At 35.4% G+C, this 18541-nt stretch overlaps 2 protein-coding genes across 15 annotated transcripts in view; one reads left to right on the top strand and one right to left on the bottom strand.

Annotated features, from left to right (window-relative positions):
* TASOR (transcription activation suppressor) overlaps window positions 1-7338 on the top strand; it is a 33521-nt gene extending 26183 nt beyond the window's left edge. For 4 of the 5 annotated variants that reach the window (XM_067303756.1, XM_067303757.1, XM_067303758.1 and 1 more), the window contains 7 exons: window positions 2134-3077; window positions 3668-3790; window positions 4380-4539; window positions 5223-5331; window positions 5499-5677; window positions 5762-5920; window positions 6579-7338. In XM_067303756.1, coding sequence (XP_067159857.1) covers window positions 2134-3077; window positions 3668-3790; window positions 4380-4539; window positions 5223-5331; window positions 5499-5677; window positions 5762-5920; window positions 6579-7138 — 2234 coding nt within the window. In that variant the 3' untranslated portion in view covers window positions 7139-7338. Of the gene's footprint in view, window positions 1-2133; window positions 3078-3667; window positions 3791-4379; window positions 4540-5222; window positions 5332-5498; window positions 5678-5761; window positions 5921-6298 lie in introns of all 5 variants that reach the window. The other variant, XM_067303759.1, reaches the window with a different exon arrangement.
* The window catches only part of CCDC66 (coiled-coil domain containing 66), a 45333-nt gene that overhangs the window by 10447 nt on the left and 16345 nt on the right, over window positions 1-18541 (bottom strand). For 3 of the 10 annotated variants that reach the window (XM_067303766.1, XM_067303761.1, XM_067303768.1), the window contains 7 exons: window positions 18353-18500; window positions 17761-17883; window positions 15933-16411; window positions 14553-14590; window positions 14007-14293; window positions 13412-13539; window positions 9219-9630 (listed from right to left, as the gene is read on the bottom strand). In XM_067303766.1, coding sequence (XP_067159867.1) covers window positions 9547-9630; window positions 13412-13539; window positions 14007-14293; window positions 14553-14590; window positions 15933-16411; window positions 17761-17883; window positions 18353-18500 — 1287 coding nt within the window. In that variant the 3' untranslated portion in view covers window positions 9219-9546. Of the gene's footprint in view, window positions 1-2713; window positions 2795-7157; window positions 7300-7422; window positions 8845-9218; window positions 9631-12913; window positions 13228-13411; window positions 13540-14006; window positions 14294-14552; window positions 14591-15932; window positions 16412-17760; window positions 17884-18352; window positions 18501-18541 lie in introns of those variants that run through there. The other 7 variants (XM_067303763.1, XM_067303765.1, XM_067303764.1 and 4 more) reach the window with 7 other exon arrangements.

An 18541-nucleotide genomic window follows, 5' to 3' on the forward strand; every position in this document is an offset into this window, starting at 1 on the left:
TCTGACATACCTGGTTAGTCAGGTATTACTGAGGAAGAATGTATTCAAAATCATACATTGTGCTTTAATAGTTGAACGTTTTGTTTTGTTTTGTTTCCCCTCTCTTTGCTGATGCATTTGGTTTTCTGTGAAGACTTGTGACCCAAAGGTGTAGATCTATGAAGGATACCACCTTTGAAGAATTGTGTTTGAATAATGGTGATTTTAGTCTAATCTTTTTTTTTTTCCTCCCCCAATCCTGCTTTTTAAGTGTTAGATAATATTTTGGATTTTTATTCTCATTCAGCAGTATATCTTTCTGTTTCAGTTCTGTTTTACATTTTTACTACAGATTTTTTATGCGATGTTTCTTTCTTGCTGGACAGTTTTGTATCCACAAGTGTAATGTCATCAGTCTAGCATGTGTTCTTACTCATATATACCATGAAGACTTTTTCCTAATATAGTTGTTGCAGCAGTTTTCTCTCAAAACAGCATGAGTGGATTGTGTATTACCTCTTTCAATAACTTTGGGATTTGAAAACTTACCTGTATTAGGGGTGCAGACAGGAGAGCCATAGAACAAAATTTCATTGCTAAAAATTGGTATGCAACTGACTAGCTGTATTGAAAATGTAAGAAGTTATATAAAAATATCCCCAAATGTAAAGCAATAGTATAGCTTTTAATCTTTCTATTCTCTTAAGAGTTGCTTATAGTACAACAGTACAGTATTTCTTGAAAAAAATAGTGATGTAGCTTATAATTGTTAAGCAGCTCAAGGAGGAGATATATAATCCATTCTCAGGTACCCTGTATCTCAAAATAGATTAAGCTAAGTGTACTCTGTTAACATTATGATTTGGTGCTGAGTTCTTCTAAGTCTTTTAAAACTAGTATACTTGAGTATGCAAAAGGTATAGGTCAACAGGGAAGGGACAGAGCAACAGAAAACCGTGTTCAAAATAAAATAAATGGAACTAATTGGAACAACCTGATTTATCTCTGTTTTTAAAGAAAACTAGAAATTTAGTTGACTTGATGAATGCGTTTCAGAGGATGATGAAACACTTAGTTTCATTGATAAAGAAAAAGAAAATAACACGGCACCACATTTCTGGTTTCTCTATCACTCTAGTGGCATAAAATAGCTACAAGCTTGACACTGTGACCCCGAAAAGGGAGTCGTCTTAGTGGCAGATTTCTTCCCTTTAGCTGTGGATGGACATGCTCAGATTAGGAAATAGTATAACTTTTTAAACTGATTACAAATAAAGATGAATGTGTTTCAAAGGAACACTAACTTTTTGAAATTGTATTATACTATTTGGTTATTGCTTCTGTTCCAGAAATCCTTTGTTTTGTTTTTTTGCTTACAATTGTTTTAGCTGTAACAATAATACAATTTTTTAAAAATATCTCTTTTGAAGTAGCAAAGTATTTATGAAACAGATATATGCAGAAGTACCTGTATATATCTGAAATATCTGTGTATATACAGACTCTAAAACCTTCACTGTATGTAGGTCATTAAGTGTGACTTAAAAAAAAAAAAAATTTTAAACAAAGGTTTGAATGCGGATGGTAAAGAAACTGACTGTTGCAGAAATGATCTCTGAGGTATGGGAGGCTTTCAGCACTCCTTACAGCATACCTGAAACTGTGGATCAATAATTATCATAAGACTTGTATCATACCTTTTTATGCAAAAAGCTTCTGTTCTTAATTGTGAGCTTGGACATCCAGTGTGTAATTTGCAGTTTAATTCCACAAGGTGCTTTCTGAAAGTCTTGGGATTATGGGCTAGTAGCTAAATGAAATATCTGAATAATTTGTCACCCTGCTCAATTTCTCTCTTTTTTTTTAATTGAGGCAACTGAGCTGCTGTTGTGGTTAATCAGTTATTATCTCTGGGAAAATTGCTTACATTCTGCTTTTCTGAGCAAACTTTGAATTTATTGCTGTATGGTCTGAGAAATTAAATATTCTAGCTTCTGACCATCAGCTGACAGTAACACTTGATTTTTGGATTTAAGTTGATTGGGGGTACGGGACTAATGCTATCTAAAAACTGTGTTTTGGAGTTTTTATTAACGGTATATTACTGACTCTTTTTCAAATATAAGTTGATAATGATTAACTCTTCCTGTATAGGTCTGAAATCACCAGAGGAACCACTGGTGTGTTTACCACCAAAGGATGCCTTTCCTAATGACCCCCGCGTAATAAATAGACAGAGAAGTTCTGATTATCAGTTTCCATACTCTCCATTTGCAGACACACAAAAGGGGACAGCAGAAGATGGACTCTATACAAGACAAGTGGAAAAACCTGAAGATCAGTGTGGGCTACCAGATCAGCCTTTTACAGCTAAGCATTCCATAAGTGCAATAATAGAGACTACACTATTAGAAGAATATAATCTCTTTGCAAGAAAGATTCAGGAAATTTTGCAGCAAAAGAATATTGCATATGTCAGTGGAATGTCCACACCAGTCTTCTCTGCTCGAGAGAGGATAATGAGACTTTCTGAATACATATGTTTACAGGCATCAGAGATTTCTGTCCAAGAATATATAGAGAGACTGAGTGAGAAGTTGAATAGTGTTATTTCGTCCTCTTCATGCAGTAGGCAGACTCCACCAATGTATTCTAGTCCTGAATCCGCAGATGCAGTTACTAACACTGCACTGAATCCTCCATCAGAAATGTTGCCTGCTTGCAGGGACTTAGACACGGCGTTATCAGAGCCACTGTGTAATAATATTGTGGAGGATCTAGATACCGATGAGCAGCATTCATCATCGAGCTTGCCCTTAGTGAAAGAGGAATTAGATCATGTGAATGCCAAAACAGAGGATGAGTTGACATCTGATCAAACATCTTCCAGTGGTGATCTGATAGAGCCACCAGAAAAGACTGAGAAATCCCCAGAGAACTTAAGCATTTCAACCCAACCAGCCCTTTCTGATTTTATAAGCCAGTTAAAACCTGAAGTATTTAACAGTTTGGTCAAAATTATTAAAGATGTACAGAAAAACACTGTGAAATTTTATATTCATGAAGAGGAGGAAAGCACTCTCTGCAAAGAAATCAAGGTAAATATGTTCCAGTGCATCCCATCCTTAGTGTTAAGATATAAGAGTATGCAGGGTCTTCCAAACCAGAATGTACAAAACTGGACTTGCAAACAGTCAGAAATTTGTTTCAGAAGAAGATTTTTGATTGAATTGCCAAAGTAGGCTGTCCTGTTTCCTTTCTTGTTTGAAGTTTCAAGGTAGTCTTATTTAGCTTGCACATAAGTTTTTTCTTTCCCAATTAATAGTTCAGATAATTTACAGAGGTTGCTGTCTTTACATGTTTAAATGTATAAGATTAAAATTGAAAGTGAAATAATAGTAACTTCTGGTTTTACTTGAGAACTCATGTAGTTTTGATAGGCTGTCAATTGGCCACTTAATGTGCTATTCTGTAAGAAGGACTTGCTCAAATAGCCTATTTTTCTATTGCTATATATTTCTTGTTAAGGTATCAGAAAGACAGGAAGAGCAGTTGCTCTGAGTTACATCTGAATGGAAAACTTATTTAACAGGGTCATTGGAATAGCTTTGCATGAAACTTGTGGGGATTGTTTTGGTCTAACGACCTCTTTGCTTTTTCTTTACCAACTTACCTTTCTGTGGTGTAGGAATATCTTACAAAATTAGGTAATACAGAGTGTCATCCAGAACAGTTCCTTAAAAGAAGAGCTGCGCTAGATAAACTGTTGATAATTATTCAAAATGAAGACATTGCCAACCTCATCCATAAGGTAATTTACATAAATAAATGAGTACTGTAGAAAATTACTGTTAAAATATAGTAAGAGCAGCTCATTTTGAATAAGGTTATTTTCTTATAGCAAAGCATTTAAAGGAAGACCTATGTTTAGTTGCCTTATGAAAAACAAAACCATTTGTGACAATATGTAGTCTTGCTACATCGTAAGGCCATAATGTCATCTACCTCCGAATACATATTTTAATGAATATTTATTCTTACTAGTCATAAAGTTGTATGGAGGCCGGAGTAGTTTTGCTTCTAGTTCTGTGATGCTCTACGGCAAGTGAAGGCAGCTGTCAAATTACTCGAGGTATTCCTAACAGCCGTGGGTTATGAATGCACACTGGACAGAAAGTAAAATTATTTTAAGTGCTCAACTTCCACTGCGTCTCACTCCTGTAGTGCTTCTGAGAGCATAACTCCCAAGACAAGAGACAAAACAGTAACTTGGAAAATGTGTTTTGAAGTTTGATACTTGATATTATAGGTAGCAGAGGAAATTTTTTCAGTTCCTTTTTTTGCTATGATTTATTTTCCCTCATATACATCTGTGATTTACAACATTTTTTTTTAAACAGATACCTGGCTTGGTAACTTTGAAGAGGCTTTCTTGTGTCAGCTTTGCGGGTGTTGATAGCTTGGATGATGTGAAAAATCACACTTACAATGAATTGTTTGTGTCTGGTGGTTTTATTGTGTCAGATGAATCTGTCCTTAATCCAGAGTCCATCACAGTAGGTAAGTGTGGGGGCTGGGTGTGTGTGTGTCCCCGAGATTGAAAGTTTCAATTTTAGTATTTGAGAAAGAGGCTATATTCAGAGCAGTGAAGAATTAAGTTCTCCATCTAATTTTCAGAGATGGTATTGCAAGCTTTTTGCAGAACTAGTTCAATGTCTTACCTACCTCATTGGTCTTTGTGGAGAACATGTTTCTGGAGAACGTGAACTTGGAGACTATGATAATTATTATTTTAAACAACTTAATCTTGTCTTCTAAGTCTGTGTTAGACTGTGTAGTTATGTATATAGACCTTTTATTCCTTATTACTCAATCCACAAATAATCTAGTCAAGAATACTGAAAAAATTACATTCTTTCACTATTTAAAATGGAATAGTTAACCAATTTACCAGCTTTTTATAGATATATTAGCCACACAGATCATGCATAGTAGAATTCAGCTTTTATGTAAGCAGACACCATTGTTATGGATCTGACCTACAAAAAACAAACTCGGTTTTGGAATATAGTCAACGACTAATCTACTAGGAAGAAGAAAACCTAAAGTACTGGGGGTAATGTTCATAGTTGTGTGACTCCTAAAGATAATAACTGAAAAAAGTTTTTATGTATGCACTGAAGTAGTATTTTTGATTTGTGTACCACAAAATTTAACTTCTGTTTCAAATATTTCCAAAACAGATAAACTAAAACAGTTCTTAAAGTTTCTTGAGGATCTCAATACCCCAGATGGGAAATGGCAGTGGAAAGTCCACTGCAAAATACAAAAAAAACTTAAAGAGCTGGGGAGGTAAGCAGTGTTCTTCAAATACCAGTTGATAAAATGCTTCCGTTTTAAATTATGCGCTCAAAAATCCAATTAAATAGAACTCAATATTATGTTCATCTCCTGATCTGTATTTAATATTTAGACTGACCTTAAGTACCTCTTGAGTAGTGGGTTTGTTTTTATTCCAGAATGAATGCTAATGCCCTGAGTCTGCTGACGCTTTTGAATACCTATCAAAAGAAGCACTTGGTTGAAATTCTGTCTTACCATAATTGTGATTCTCAGACTCGAAATGCTCCAGAATTAGACTGTCTTATTAGGCTCCAGGCTCAAAATATACAACAGAGACATGTTGTCTTCTTAACAGGTAAAAATAAAATATGGAAACTTCTCTCCCTTTCTTGATATTAAGTGATAAATATTAATATAAAATCTCCTTCTATATATTTAGAAAAGAACCTCAAAACACTTTCCAGTTATGCTGACAATGGAATAGTAGTCGCGACTGTTGATGACTTCATGCAAAATTTTAAAAGTCTTGTTGGGTATCACAACTCAGTTACTGAAGAAAACAGCCTCCCTCCCTCTGATGTTGACGAAAGACAATCAGGTAATATTCAAAGCACTTAGGCTTTTTTTCTTCTAATTAGATGTATGGGGTGGAGGTCTTTGAAATAGCATGCCTTTGCTCTTTTTGTAAATGAACACTACAGAGGGCAAGGAAAACCCAACTCTCAAGCTACTCTTTTTCTATTTTAAGTGATGGGGGAAAGCAGCTGGGATGGAGTGCCAAAAGAGATCTTAAATACATAACTACAGGCTAACATGGTATCCAAGAAAGTAGATGAATGCCAAAGTAGCATTCCATTCTGTTTTCAGGAAAGGATAAGCTTAATAATGATAGATTTTTAGAAACTAAGGACTGAGATGTCAGTAATTGTACTCCTTTAATTGTCTGATCAAATACTGACCTACTGTATAACTCTAGATGCTGTTTTGACATTAACCCCTTTGGAGCTGGGAGTTGGGATTTCCCAACACTAAACATGAACACAATGCGCAGAAGCTTTTAGCATCGGAATAACTGGACACTCACACAGAGGGTTAAGTGTGTATGTTGAGTAAGTGAACAAGAGTGGCAGAAGACCAAGACTTAAGTGATATTGGACTTACAGACCTGAAGCATAACACTCTGTGAGTAGTGTATAGCTTTTCTAACAAAAGCTTGTATTTCAATAGAATAGGACTTCTCTTTTTTTTTAATGTAGTTCTTGTAGAAAACGATGAAAAGGATGAGGAGGACATGTCTCTGGATTCAGGGGATGAAACATCACAGATAGAAATCTGCAATGATGCCTCTAAGTATGATACTCATTTGGAAGCTTTGCAGAGAGAGGCCAAGGGCTCATATGGAGCAGTTTCAAAAGAGAGCTGCATATCAGTTACAGAGTTATCTCCTGAAGCACAAACTGGTTTGATGGAAAAGACTTCTAAAATTGACTTGGAAGAGATACTACCAATTACTCCAGTTTCTACAACATGCTCTGCTGAAGGAGAAAAACACAATTCAGTTGAACAAGCTCCTTTCAGTAACTTCCAAGTTTATAGTAGACAATTAAGCATGTCCCATCAGTTCAGTCACTTTAATGTACTCACTCATCAGACTTTTCTGGGAACAACATACCCCATTTCTACAAGTCAAAACCAAGAAGGGGGCAATTATTTTCTATCTGCTTACAGTCAGAGCACGGATACGGAAAAGTCATCATCGCCTGGTAGTTGGGATATAAATTGTGATTCTTCCAGGCCGTATTCAAAACAGAAATAAACTCGCAAGTCTTTTTTTATAAGTTGCTGTGGACTTTTCTGTTTCTAAAATGGTGGATTAACAATTTCTATTTTATTCTGGAACAAAACATTTCTTGTCCTTTATCTCAAATGTTTTCTTGTCTTATTTAAATCATGATGGCCTGTACTTGTTGAAAGCATCTGAAAATTGAAATAAATATATATATTTTTTAACATTTATTGTACTTGAATTATCTTGTTTGTTGGCACTTTTAAGTTTCTACATTTGTATTTTACCTGTACTTGGGCTTCAGTTTGAAGTCTGTTCTAATGTAAAACTGAATGTTTGCCTAAAATATGTGAAACAGCAAATTTTTTAACTGTAATAGTATCCAAATCACTTTTCTTTACATAAATATCAAAACTTATGTATTTATTTGACATTTGACACAAATTTTGTACAAATGTTTTTACATACTATAAGGCAGTGTAGTTATTTTAATGAATATATACTGGATTTTGGCTAAATACCTCAATTAGAGTAACTAATGGTGCAGTTCCATTACAAAAATAAAATAAACTCTTAATGCACAAGGGACTTATTAACAAGTTGCATTGTCTGTGTTTTTATATTGTTTTCAAAATACATAAAGCATACCCAAACTTTATTTCATGAATAGCAATCTTCTGTGTTTAATATCTGATATTCTGTACTTATTACAGAATCATCAAGATGGTCTTAAAACTTGTATCTTGCCGTTACAGTTACGAGAGAAGGACAAATCTGGTTTTAATGAACGTGGTAGATGTTTAAACTTCTATTAGAAACCTCACTCCTCTTCCACTTTACCACAAGGATTCCTGTTTTTTAAACTAGTATTGCCATAGGTATGGAGTTTTATCTTTTTCTTTACCTTGTCCTTTTTAATTTTACATCTGTTGAGTTACACTTCTGTTCCCCAAGCAATTCTCTTTAAACTGAAGGCTAATACTGACTCATTTAGTGCATCATCTTCTCAATCAGAAAGGCTTCTGGCAAACAGTAGCAGGTAGAAAAACAGCTGGCAGCTCTCAGACTACCCTTGTTCTTAAATTGTTGTTTTTGCTTGTGCTGATGCCTTGACTCTTACGCTTATTGCTCTTTTTAAGTTGTTCAAAGTCTCATGGTTTTTCTGTTTATAGGTTAATTTTGGTTTTGATGTATAATGTGTGGTACAGTGCCAGGTAAAAGTGTTTGAGACTACATCACTATACAGCCATACCGTTTAGTTGGGACAAATACTGTTGGTAAGGTGGTAGCTTTAAAAAAAAAAAAGAAAAAGCAACAAAAAACATTTTCCTAGAGTTGAAGGTTTCCCCTCTATTAAACACTTGTTTAGTTTGTTTAAATTAAAAACAAAACAGTAGGAGCCTAGTATAGCAACTGCTATCACCCCAAACATGGCAAATAATTGATAAGAATATTTTTTCTGAAAAATTCCTTCATATGAATTTGAATTAAACCTTAACTTTGTGCAAAGCTGTTCTACTAAATGCAACATCAGGTGCAGATTCTAACCTATTACACGACTCGGTGTGCATATGGAGAGGGAAGTGCAGCTACTGCTGTAAGGGATCATATGTTCAGGCTGTGTCTAGAAACTTGCTGCTGGGAAGAATCTGTTTGGAGGCTCTGTGGCATTTTTAAAATAGGTTGTATCACAGATCAGCTAACGCAAAGTCACGTTATGGGTCTTCTGCAGTCATCTAGAAGAGAAATGCTTTTACCTAAAGTTATCCTATCTTTTGAAAACTAAAAGTAAATGAATCCAAAATAACATTCAGCTCTGGTTGGAAGATTTGAACACTGACCCGTTCAGATCTTGTTTCTAAGTAAGCTTTCTTAAACTGAGTTCTACTGCCTTGGTCCCAGCCCATTACAATGTTAAGCGGTGCTATACTGCTTTAGCTGAGAGGAAAAAAAAAAAAGCTTGATTCAGTTGATTCACCTTTTTGGTGGACTTAGCAGCCAGGATTACTTGAGTTAATAGACATGCTGTCTAAGCCTAAAAGCTGTCTGAATAATTAAAGTACAAGCAGTGTCATATAGTTAAAAATACTAAAAGAGTCTGCCCAAGCCATTCAAAATGCATCTTAATCTTTTTATTTATCAAAATACATACACTTTCAGTCCTATTAAAAAAACATGTAACAATCCTATACACTGTGGTAGTGGTTTATACTAAATGGATGTACGTCTTCAGTCAGCCTGAAGACCATTCTAAACAGAGAATCCATCATTAGTTTAATGTATCATCAATCTGAAAAGCAACATGACCCTGTAATCTGTCAAAATTTACATAATAAGTTAAATCATTAAAAAAAAAAGATCATTCAAAATTTGTTACAGTAACAAAGTGCTCTGCCTTTACAGTAAAGAAAAAAAATCTCTATGTTCATATATACCTTTTAAAATGGTGAACTAAAGCTCTCTTCTTGAGCTATAGCTGGAATTAAACCAGTCTCCAACTCCTTCTGTTTCTGCAGGAGGCCCTGAAAGAAAGGGAATGTAAATGCGAATGCTCTGCCCTCCTCAGGCAGCCGTTAAAAACACTTACTTATTAAGGCTCACTGCTTTTTAAATATGCAACTTAAGAAAGTAATACAACATAATACATTCGGAAGAGAAGGAACTGTCAAGATTTCCTGTCCTCTGCAAAAGATCTGCTTAAGTGTGGCAAAGTGGAAGCCCGTGCTAATGTTTCCAGGGATATAAATGAGAGCAATGACTTTTTTTCTGTATTAAGCTAAGTTGCTTAATACATTTGGGATAGAGCAGATCCCAGCTATATCCTGTGAAGAAGTATTCTAGCATCTTCTTATACAAAGTGTTCTTTTAATAAGAAAAGCCAAGCCTAAACCCCTGCACAGCAGCAGCGGCTCATAAAGGACAGCATTTTACTATTTGAACTAAAACAGTAGCCCAAGTTTTAGGATGTTGGTACAGGTAAAAGTTCCTGCTTTACTAGTGGGTCTCATAAGTACTACGCAATGAGTAAACCTGAAATAAGATATCTTGGAGTTGTGTCCGTGGCTATAGGGGAGGCGACACTTTTCACTGTAATTAACGGGATCAGATGTATGGCTACGTGTGGCCCTTGGGCTCTGTCCATTTTGGAACTGTCGGAAGTAGTCTGGTGCCAGGGAAGTCGGAGTTAGAGTGGTATTTCTCCGCAGGCCTTTCTTGGAGATAAGGGTTAGCAGCATGACGTTTCAGCTCAGCACAGATGTTCTGCCAGCCAGCGGACGCTACTACAATTTTGACATAGTATTCTCAGTGGGAGAGGAAAGGAGCGAGATTAGGCAGAACTGGTTTAAGTTAGCAAAGAAGCCTCTTAATACTTCATGACTTGATGAATTGCTTTTTTAAATAACAACATTAACTGCTATTTACTATGTTAAGGGATCAGTGAACTTTTTCTGTCCTTTTGTCAATGATCACACCTGTTATAGAGTGTTTTTTTGAAATTAGTAGCTAGTTACAAAACAAAGGCATGTAATAAATTTTGCCTTAAATTAAATGACTCAGAGCAGTGGTGAGCAACAAATAATAACCAGATGAAATGAAAACCAGAACAAACTATATTCACATGGTTTGCAAAGGTGATAAAAGCTGCCTAGACAAAAGTAAGGTAAAAGATATAGATGGGGACAAGTAGTGAGATCTTTCTTTGCATGTTGATGGCCTGCTGGTGGCTGGCAAGACTGCTTAGCCATCGCAGGCTATAACCTGCTGGCAAGTGTTTTTATTCCTTATTAAAACATGGGGGGGTTTTTGTTTTGTTTTGTTTTTTTTAAGCTTTGGCTCTTCTTTTTCCTGTGTGAAGAAACTTGGGCTTATTCCACTATTTTGATTTAAGTGAGGAAAATAAAAGTCTGCTGTAGTTCCTGTTACTGCTGTCATTTGAAATACAGGAAAAGATTTCGCTGCGGCGGCCGAGACAACGGGTGACTTGCTGTCTTGTAACAGATGCAGTGACACGGTCTCACTCCCTTTGGTGGAGGAGCACACGGATGTGGATTTTTTTTTAATCCTCGTCTACCGTCCGTTCTTACTGGTGTCTTCCATGGACTAGCTAGTTACAGGAGCTAGAATGTTACTGAAACATCCTGACTGTATTATCTGTCACACTATTTGGGTGTATATTTCAAAGACTAAAGAATGGTCAAATATGTTTTGAATTTCCTCCAACAAAAGGACCACTTTACACCCAGTTATTTGTTTCAGAAATTACTTCAGAGTTCCTGAAAACATCAATCCTATATAGCTCGCTCACTCTCTATATATGCATATATGTATCATTATAAAAAGAATAAATTACCTTCTGAAACAGAAAAATAAAACTCTACCCTCTAAATTATGTTTCATTCAAAACACTGCATTACTTTCCCTTTCTCAATGAAATACTAATGCACAACAGCTGTCATCAGCAGAAGTATACAATGACAAGTATGCAAGTTCAACAGTTAATGTCCTATATGCATTCTACTGCTGCTAGGATAATTTGAAGAACAACTTTATGTGATTTAAATTAACTCTCTTTCAGAACCAAGGTCTTTTGAAAGACTAACTTTAACGTTAGTTTTCAGCCACTGTAAAGACCTGAATGCACATTATGTAGCAAAAATATCCCCAAGCTTGTGTCGCAAGTTTGCCATCACTGATATTAGCACCTTAAAACTCTTAAGTATTCATAGCTTTTGTTCACTTCAGCAAGCACAATGATCAATTTGTGCTTTGAAGCTGGCTTCACTCTTAACCAGAATACCATTTGCAAATGAAGCCTGGACACAGAATACTTAAAGGTTGTGGATAATTAACAAATTGTTAATGAGCATTTGGAGAGATCAGATTCAGTCAAAGCTGCTTGGAAGCCATTAGAAACTATCAAGCTTTTAGTGTTCTTGTGTTACATATATATATATTTTTTGACTTACAGGTTAACTATGCCATCACTATGTCTCCTAGTGACTTCATCTTGAGGAGGACCACAATCCTTCACTGTGCAAAGAATTTGCCTACTACTCATGTTTTAGGTGTGTGTCTTCCTAAAGCACAGCAGGTAATTAAAACACTTAACCACTGGTGGTTTTGTTGCACTGAAGTTTGTCAGACTTTCCTCCTTTTATTTAGATCATTTGTGCAATTTATTGCCTTAAGGCATAGAAGAATAAATGGCACTGCTAGCAAAATACTACTTTTAGTATGGAGCCATTCAAAAACAAGAGAAGATACTGACATATATGGATTTTTAATGTTCTTCAAGGAAGAAATGCAAGCTTAAAGAAGAACTTTCTGTTTTGTCTTGCAGTCCCCTCTCAGGCCATATAGCAGCATAAAATGAAATGGTCTCTGTAACTGTCCGGATCTGCAGTCTGCATCTGCTGTTGGCCCCACTTTGCTGTTAGCACGTGGAATATCAAATTCATTCATGTTTAAAAACTAAATGTAACATCTTTTCCCAGTACTCTGGCTCCAAACAGAAAAATATGTACCTTCATAGTTACCAGTTATCTTTTGCACTGCTTCAATTTACTGTAACACAAATCATTAAAGACAGTCTTATCTCATTCAAAATTGTTTTAGCAATCCTGTAGACCTATCATTACCACTAACTTACTACATATAGAACAATGTATACAAACAAACTCAGGCTTTTGTCTCAGATTCCTCCTGTGTGTGTTATTCCACCATGTTAAATTTTATTTTTAATCACTCTATCTGGCTATGATTAACATATCCAGAATTTTTAAACATGAACAAAGGAATAGCTACCTTAGAAAGATTTTATAAATGTTCACACTCCAAATGTGCAAAGTAGAGTATTTTTCCAGGACTGATGCACGACTACCACCCGGTAACTTTTCTGCGGCAGCCGCATAGCTCTGTCGCGACTGGCCCACATGAAGTGCAGGTTCATTAACAAAGGTTCTAGTGTGAGGTTAAAAAACGCCTCCTTTTTCCCTTGGAATTGAAACATCCTTACTATAAGCAACTCTAACTGTCAATACGTGGAGACTAATAAAGCCACTCCTCTTGGTATCAGTTTTCGCAGGTGCTCCACTGTCTCATAGCTAGCCAAGGAGAGTCTGAAGGTAGAAGTAACACATGAAAAGCAAAATTAAAGGTAAGAGGAAAAACAGCAGAAGAAAGGGCCAAAACTTATCAATGTGATGGGAAAATTAATGAAAGACTAATGCTCATGACTAGTAGCTTGCAATGTTCATTCTGACTTCAGTATGTAAAAACATTCATGTTTATTTGGTAACCTACCTGGCGTAATTCTGACAATCCTTTGAGAATTGCTTGTTGTCTCTCTCTGATTTTAACCACATCAGGATTTAGAAGAGGATCTCTAATGTGATCAGAGCTAAAAATCAGTCGTGATGTTGGGTAAGAATCTAAAAATAAATACATATCAAATAAATTAATTTTGTTTTAATTCTGAAGTAGTGATGACAGCATGTAAAAATATTTTTTATTAGATTACAAGCACTCTATTTTTATAAAATCAAACAACATTGGTCCCCAAACCCCAAACCTATACATATAGTACCTAAAAAGTGCAGTGATACTTCATTGAAGGTAAACAAACGAAAAAGACACAGATAAAAGAAAGTTTTGTTGCTTTTTTGAATTGCGGGGAGGTGATTTTTGTGTGTGGGGGTTGTTGTTATTATTATTATTTTTAATACAGACTATAGTTCAGGTGCATAAGCTTTCTTTGCAGTGTTGTGCCACACCTGGGTTTTTGTAGAATTCAGTAAAAACAAATACCAAATTGAACAAGTCGTAGCAGTTTGAACTAAATAACATTTATAACATTTCTTCTCTTCTACAAGAATCAGTTCACAATACATTTCAATACCATTAAACTGTTGATATTGTGGTTCATGTGTCGAAGGTCTAGTCACTGGCGCATCTGGATCAAGATAATACACTTCATTTGTTCGAACATACGGAATAAAGTGGGAAGAGGGAGGCCTCCCAGGTTCAGTAACTGGCGTAGGGGAGCTCCTTTGCTGGGTATCCGTGTTCACACTTTTCTCTTTTCTACTACTGTTGTTAAGTACCAGGAAATTAGAAGTATGTATCTGTTTTTGTTGTCCTTGGTGTAATCTGTTCTTAACTGCTGGAACAGGTGGTGATTCAGATCTGTGTAAAACAATTTCAATTAAAAAAAACCATAAGTAACATGATTAATTTTCTTGAACAGTAGAGACAAAGAATACTCAGAGTATTGCGCTTTTGATCACACATTCTTGTGTATTTCTAATCATAGACAATCCAGAAAGAAAATCCATAGATGCATCCGAATTCTTTAAAAAATAAAAGAAAATCAAAAAAGAAAATATGCATCGTATTTCACTATCAATGCATTTATACATTTCATTGATGCAGAGTACTGACATACCTTTCTCCATTCAAATGATTCTTATGTAATTGTTCTTCCTAGAAGAAAACCAAAATTAGTCAAAAGTAAAATAAAAAGTTTCATGTTTTTATATTAAGAATTTTCATTTTTCCAGAAAAGTTTGTTTTGAAATTCCAAAAGGACTGTTTGACCTGAGTTCAGGAGAAAGATACTTATCAAAGATTGCATTAAAGAGATTTTGTTGTAGTATCTACGAACTGAACAGAACAAATTACAGAAGGCTAAAAACTTGCTTTAATTTTCTCTGTCTACAACAGCTGTAAGCACACTCAAAAATATTTGCTGTATTTCCCAAGGCCCTTAGAAACCTGCATTTATAAACCTGAAAGTTTCAGCCCAAGATAATGATTATTAAAGGAAAGGCCCTTATTCTAGGTAAGGTGGGTGGCAGTTTTTTCTTGCAAGTGGAAAATATGAATGTATCCCACGCTTGTCACAGTATCAGACAATCTTTAATTATCTGCTGTTCTGCTTAAAACTTATTGCCCATCTCTGGCATACAGAATTCTTGAACTTGGATCTTTCTATAATATAATTGGAAAGCTTATATTTAAAACTAACCTCAAGTAAACCAACAAATTCAGTTTAACAAATGAATTCTAACACCTTTAAAAACACCTACATGAACAGCCAGTTCACACACAGTTTTCCATACTCACAGCTTTTAAATATGTGGAGGTAGCCCAGTACAAAAATGGCTAAAACAGAAGTGCAGTGGCCACCTTTTCCTACACAGGATTTTTTCATTGGAAAGTGTGAGAAAGTGAGCTGGTATATTTATGCGTGTGTACACACACACACACAGCGAAAAATATATTTGATAAGTGTTTTCTTTAAATGAAACTTGTTTTTTTTTCCAGCCATAGGCTACGCTGGTACATGCTTACTGCAAATGGAAGAAAAAGAAAAGATTCCACTAATTATGCATTTTTATGACAACAGAGTGCATCCTTGGCAGTCTTAAAAAAAAATTTTTTTTTAAAAATAAGGATATTCCTATCCATCAACTATCACCACAGCAAACAATTTACAGGACGGAAAAGAGCGAGTCAGTGATATCATTCTATGCTGTACATTGCTTTCAATGAAGATCCCACTTTACGTAATAAATCAACGCTAACAAATAAGTTAAAGAGAATAAACACTTTGGAGGATTGAAATAACATCAAAACGTAAGTCAGAAAAAACTGTATATATTCTTCTGATCACGATGTTCAAAACATTACTCTAGTACTGTTCTTTACCCCCAGCGTGGTAATGGCCAAATGCTCGAGTTACATAACAGAACTCCTGTCCAGACAGAACTGAGACAAGAGTCTTAAAAATACGTATCGTTGTTGTCAAATACCAAATAGTTACCTTTCTGACTGCATGTCCCTTATTCTTCCTAGTCATTTGCTGGTGAGGTGAAGGAGACCTGTCTGAAGAACTACCCTTCTTTTGGCAGAGGTTTCCAGGGGTATTTCTTTCTACCAACTGAAGCAGCTCCATTTGCCGTCTTACTTTGTTTTCTTCCCTTTGTTTCTGTAGCTGTTTAGGGTATCTTTCTGATGCTGGAATGTATCTTTTCCCAGGTTTGTTTATGTTCCAGTCAGGTCTTTTGCCACATTTTTCCATAGGTTTAACTTGTCTTTCTTTTCTTGCAAATTGTTCATATAGATCATTGTAAATGCCATCATTCTCTTTTTCTGCAATTTTATTTTTATCTGCATACTGCATTTCTTTCTGGCATTTTTTGCTGTTAGAGGTTTCTTTATATTCTATGGAAATATCAGGTGAGCCGCAACACACAGTTCTTTCCTCAGCTGACTCAGCATATGCTGACGTATTAAAGTCATCTAAAAAAAATATATTTTAACTCTTATCTAAGCTATTCAAATTACTTGTTCGACTTCTGTCTGCTTATCAATCATTACGGAGTGTATTCAAAAATTGGCTGTTGTTACAATCTTATAATGTTTTTTATTATTCATGAAGTGGAAGTAGAAGAAAACTCAATAACCAGCGAAAACAGACTGGAGAACAAAATCAAGTCACTGTAAAAGAAAATTTAAGTAAAAGGAAACTACATTATCTTAAAATGTAGAGTTCAGTTTCTGTCTCAGTAGCCAATGATAAAGAACAAAGCACAGCTTCTATTTAATTGTTTAGCATGTTATGGTTTGGTCATATTCACAATGGTACTGGGAATAACTTACTTTCCCAGTCCTTGTCTGCCAGTAGAAATATTGTTCGGGTTTTTAAACTACTAACAATCCAGTTTCCTTCTTTACTACGAGGGATACACAAAAATATTACTGAATTTCTAGACTTTCCAAACTTCCAGTAATATTTCTATCAGCACTGTTAAAACCAAAAATATTAATTTTGCTGATGTGAACAGACATAGAACAAAGCTTTCACTTCTCAAGTGATGGGAAGTTAATAAATCCATTCCACTTCTAAATGCAAGGCACAAAGTGACCGAATGCTTCCGCTAAATCTGCTCCTGCAGACCTCATCTATAATAGATACAGATTAAGTTGCTCTGGGTTTCTTAATGGCGTGATATATAATCAAGCTAAAGACTGGAAGGCAGACTGTTTAGATGCACCCACAATTTAACAGGAATTGTCGAAAGCTTTTCTAATTGTTTGAATGTAAAGTCTCGGCTTTTCTGTTTTCTAATTCCACATTTATTGACAATGTTTCTGCTAATATATTTAAGGATTCGTTAGGAACCCAACCCGGCTAGATACCACAGCATGTTACTTAAGCCTGTGACTGAAGAGTACTACAATACATGCTAAAACACCTTAATAAATTTAGTTCTACATGGCTTGTGGCCATGACTCCAAGCCAGAACTGTACTCCAGACTGGCTGATTTTAATTTGGAACAGGTAGGTAACAACTACATAAATGTATCATGTATTTAGAATATAATTAGTGTTAGCAAGCAGCTGTGGAAGCATTTTTCACAAATCTAAAGAAAGCTCTCTTTGCCGACTTTTACATCTCAGTATTAACTGAAATTGCTGACAATATTTTACTTGTGATAATCTAACACACCTGTGTCTGTCCATGTATTTCTTTCTGGTTTTATTCCATTCTGAGTGACAGTGATCTGGCTCTACAGCTTAAGTTACACAAACATGCTGTCCCACTTTTATGAGGTACACGGAATAATTAAATTTAAGGGCTGCATACCTGTCTGTACAGCAGTGTCTTTCCGAGGAGACGTCTGCTGATCAACCTTACTGTTAATGTCATCAGAAAAATTATGACTTTGATGTGAAATGCCAGTATTATAATTTTCAAATACAGTATCACCTAAAAATAAATACATTACTAAATTTAAAGAATTTATTTATGTTTCATTTAAATGATGCTGTCAAGTTATCACACTGTTGTGGTTTTAGAACTCAAAGCAAAAGACTGAGAACTATGATTCAGATCCTACTGCTCTACTTGTTTCGTTGAAAATCAAGTCAACAGTACTTAGGTCTGACTATTCCATATGCCTTTCTGATAATATCCTTGTATTTCTTCCCTTACATAAAGTACTGTTTGAAGCTTAATAAAATACAATATTCTCAGTATTAATTAACATTGATACTTGTTTGGAAGGCTCTTTAAATAAACTGAAATGAAATTTGGATCCTGAAGCAAAGGAGCAGTTTCTGATCCTATTAAGAATGCAGACATTTTTGACTGCCACCCCCCCCCCCCAAAAACCAAAACCCTCCCATGCAAATGCCAAAAGAATAGGCAAACTGCATATGAAAAGGTTGGTACTTGCCACCACCAAGATTCTTCTGAAGTTTTGAAATGTCATGTCCTTTCTGTGCCAAGTCTCGAATGCGCTGTTCTTGTTTTAATCTCTGTGCTAATTCCTGAGCTTTCTGCATTGTCTGATAGAGCTCATTTGTTTTAAGAGTCATGAGTTCCTATAATAAAAAAGTAAATACATGGGATTGATAATTTATTT

This window comes from Apteryx mantelli, chromosome 12 (assembly GCF_036417845.1).
Source record: "Apteryx mantelli isolate bAptMan1 chromosome 12, bAptMan1.hap1, whole genome shotgun sequence".
NCBI lineage: Eukaryota > Metazoa > Chordata > Aves > Apterygiformes > Apterygidae > Apteryx > Apteryx mantelli.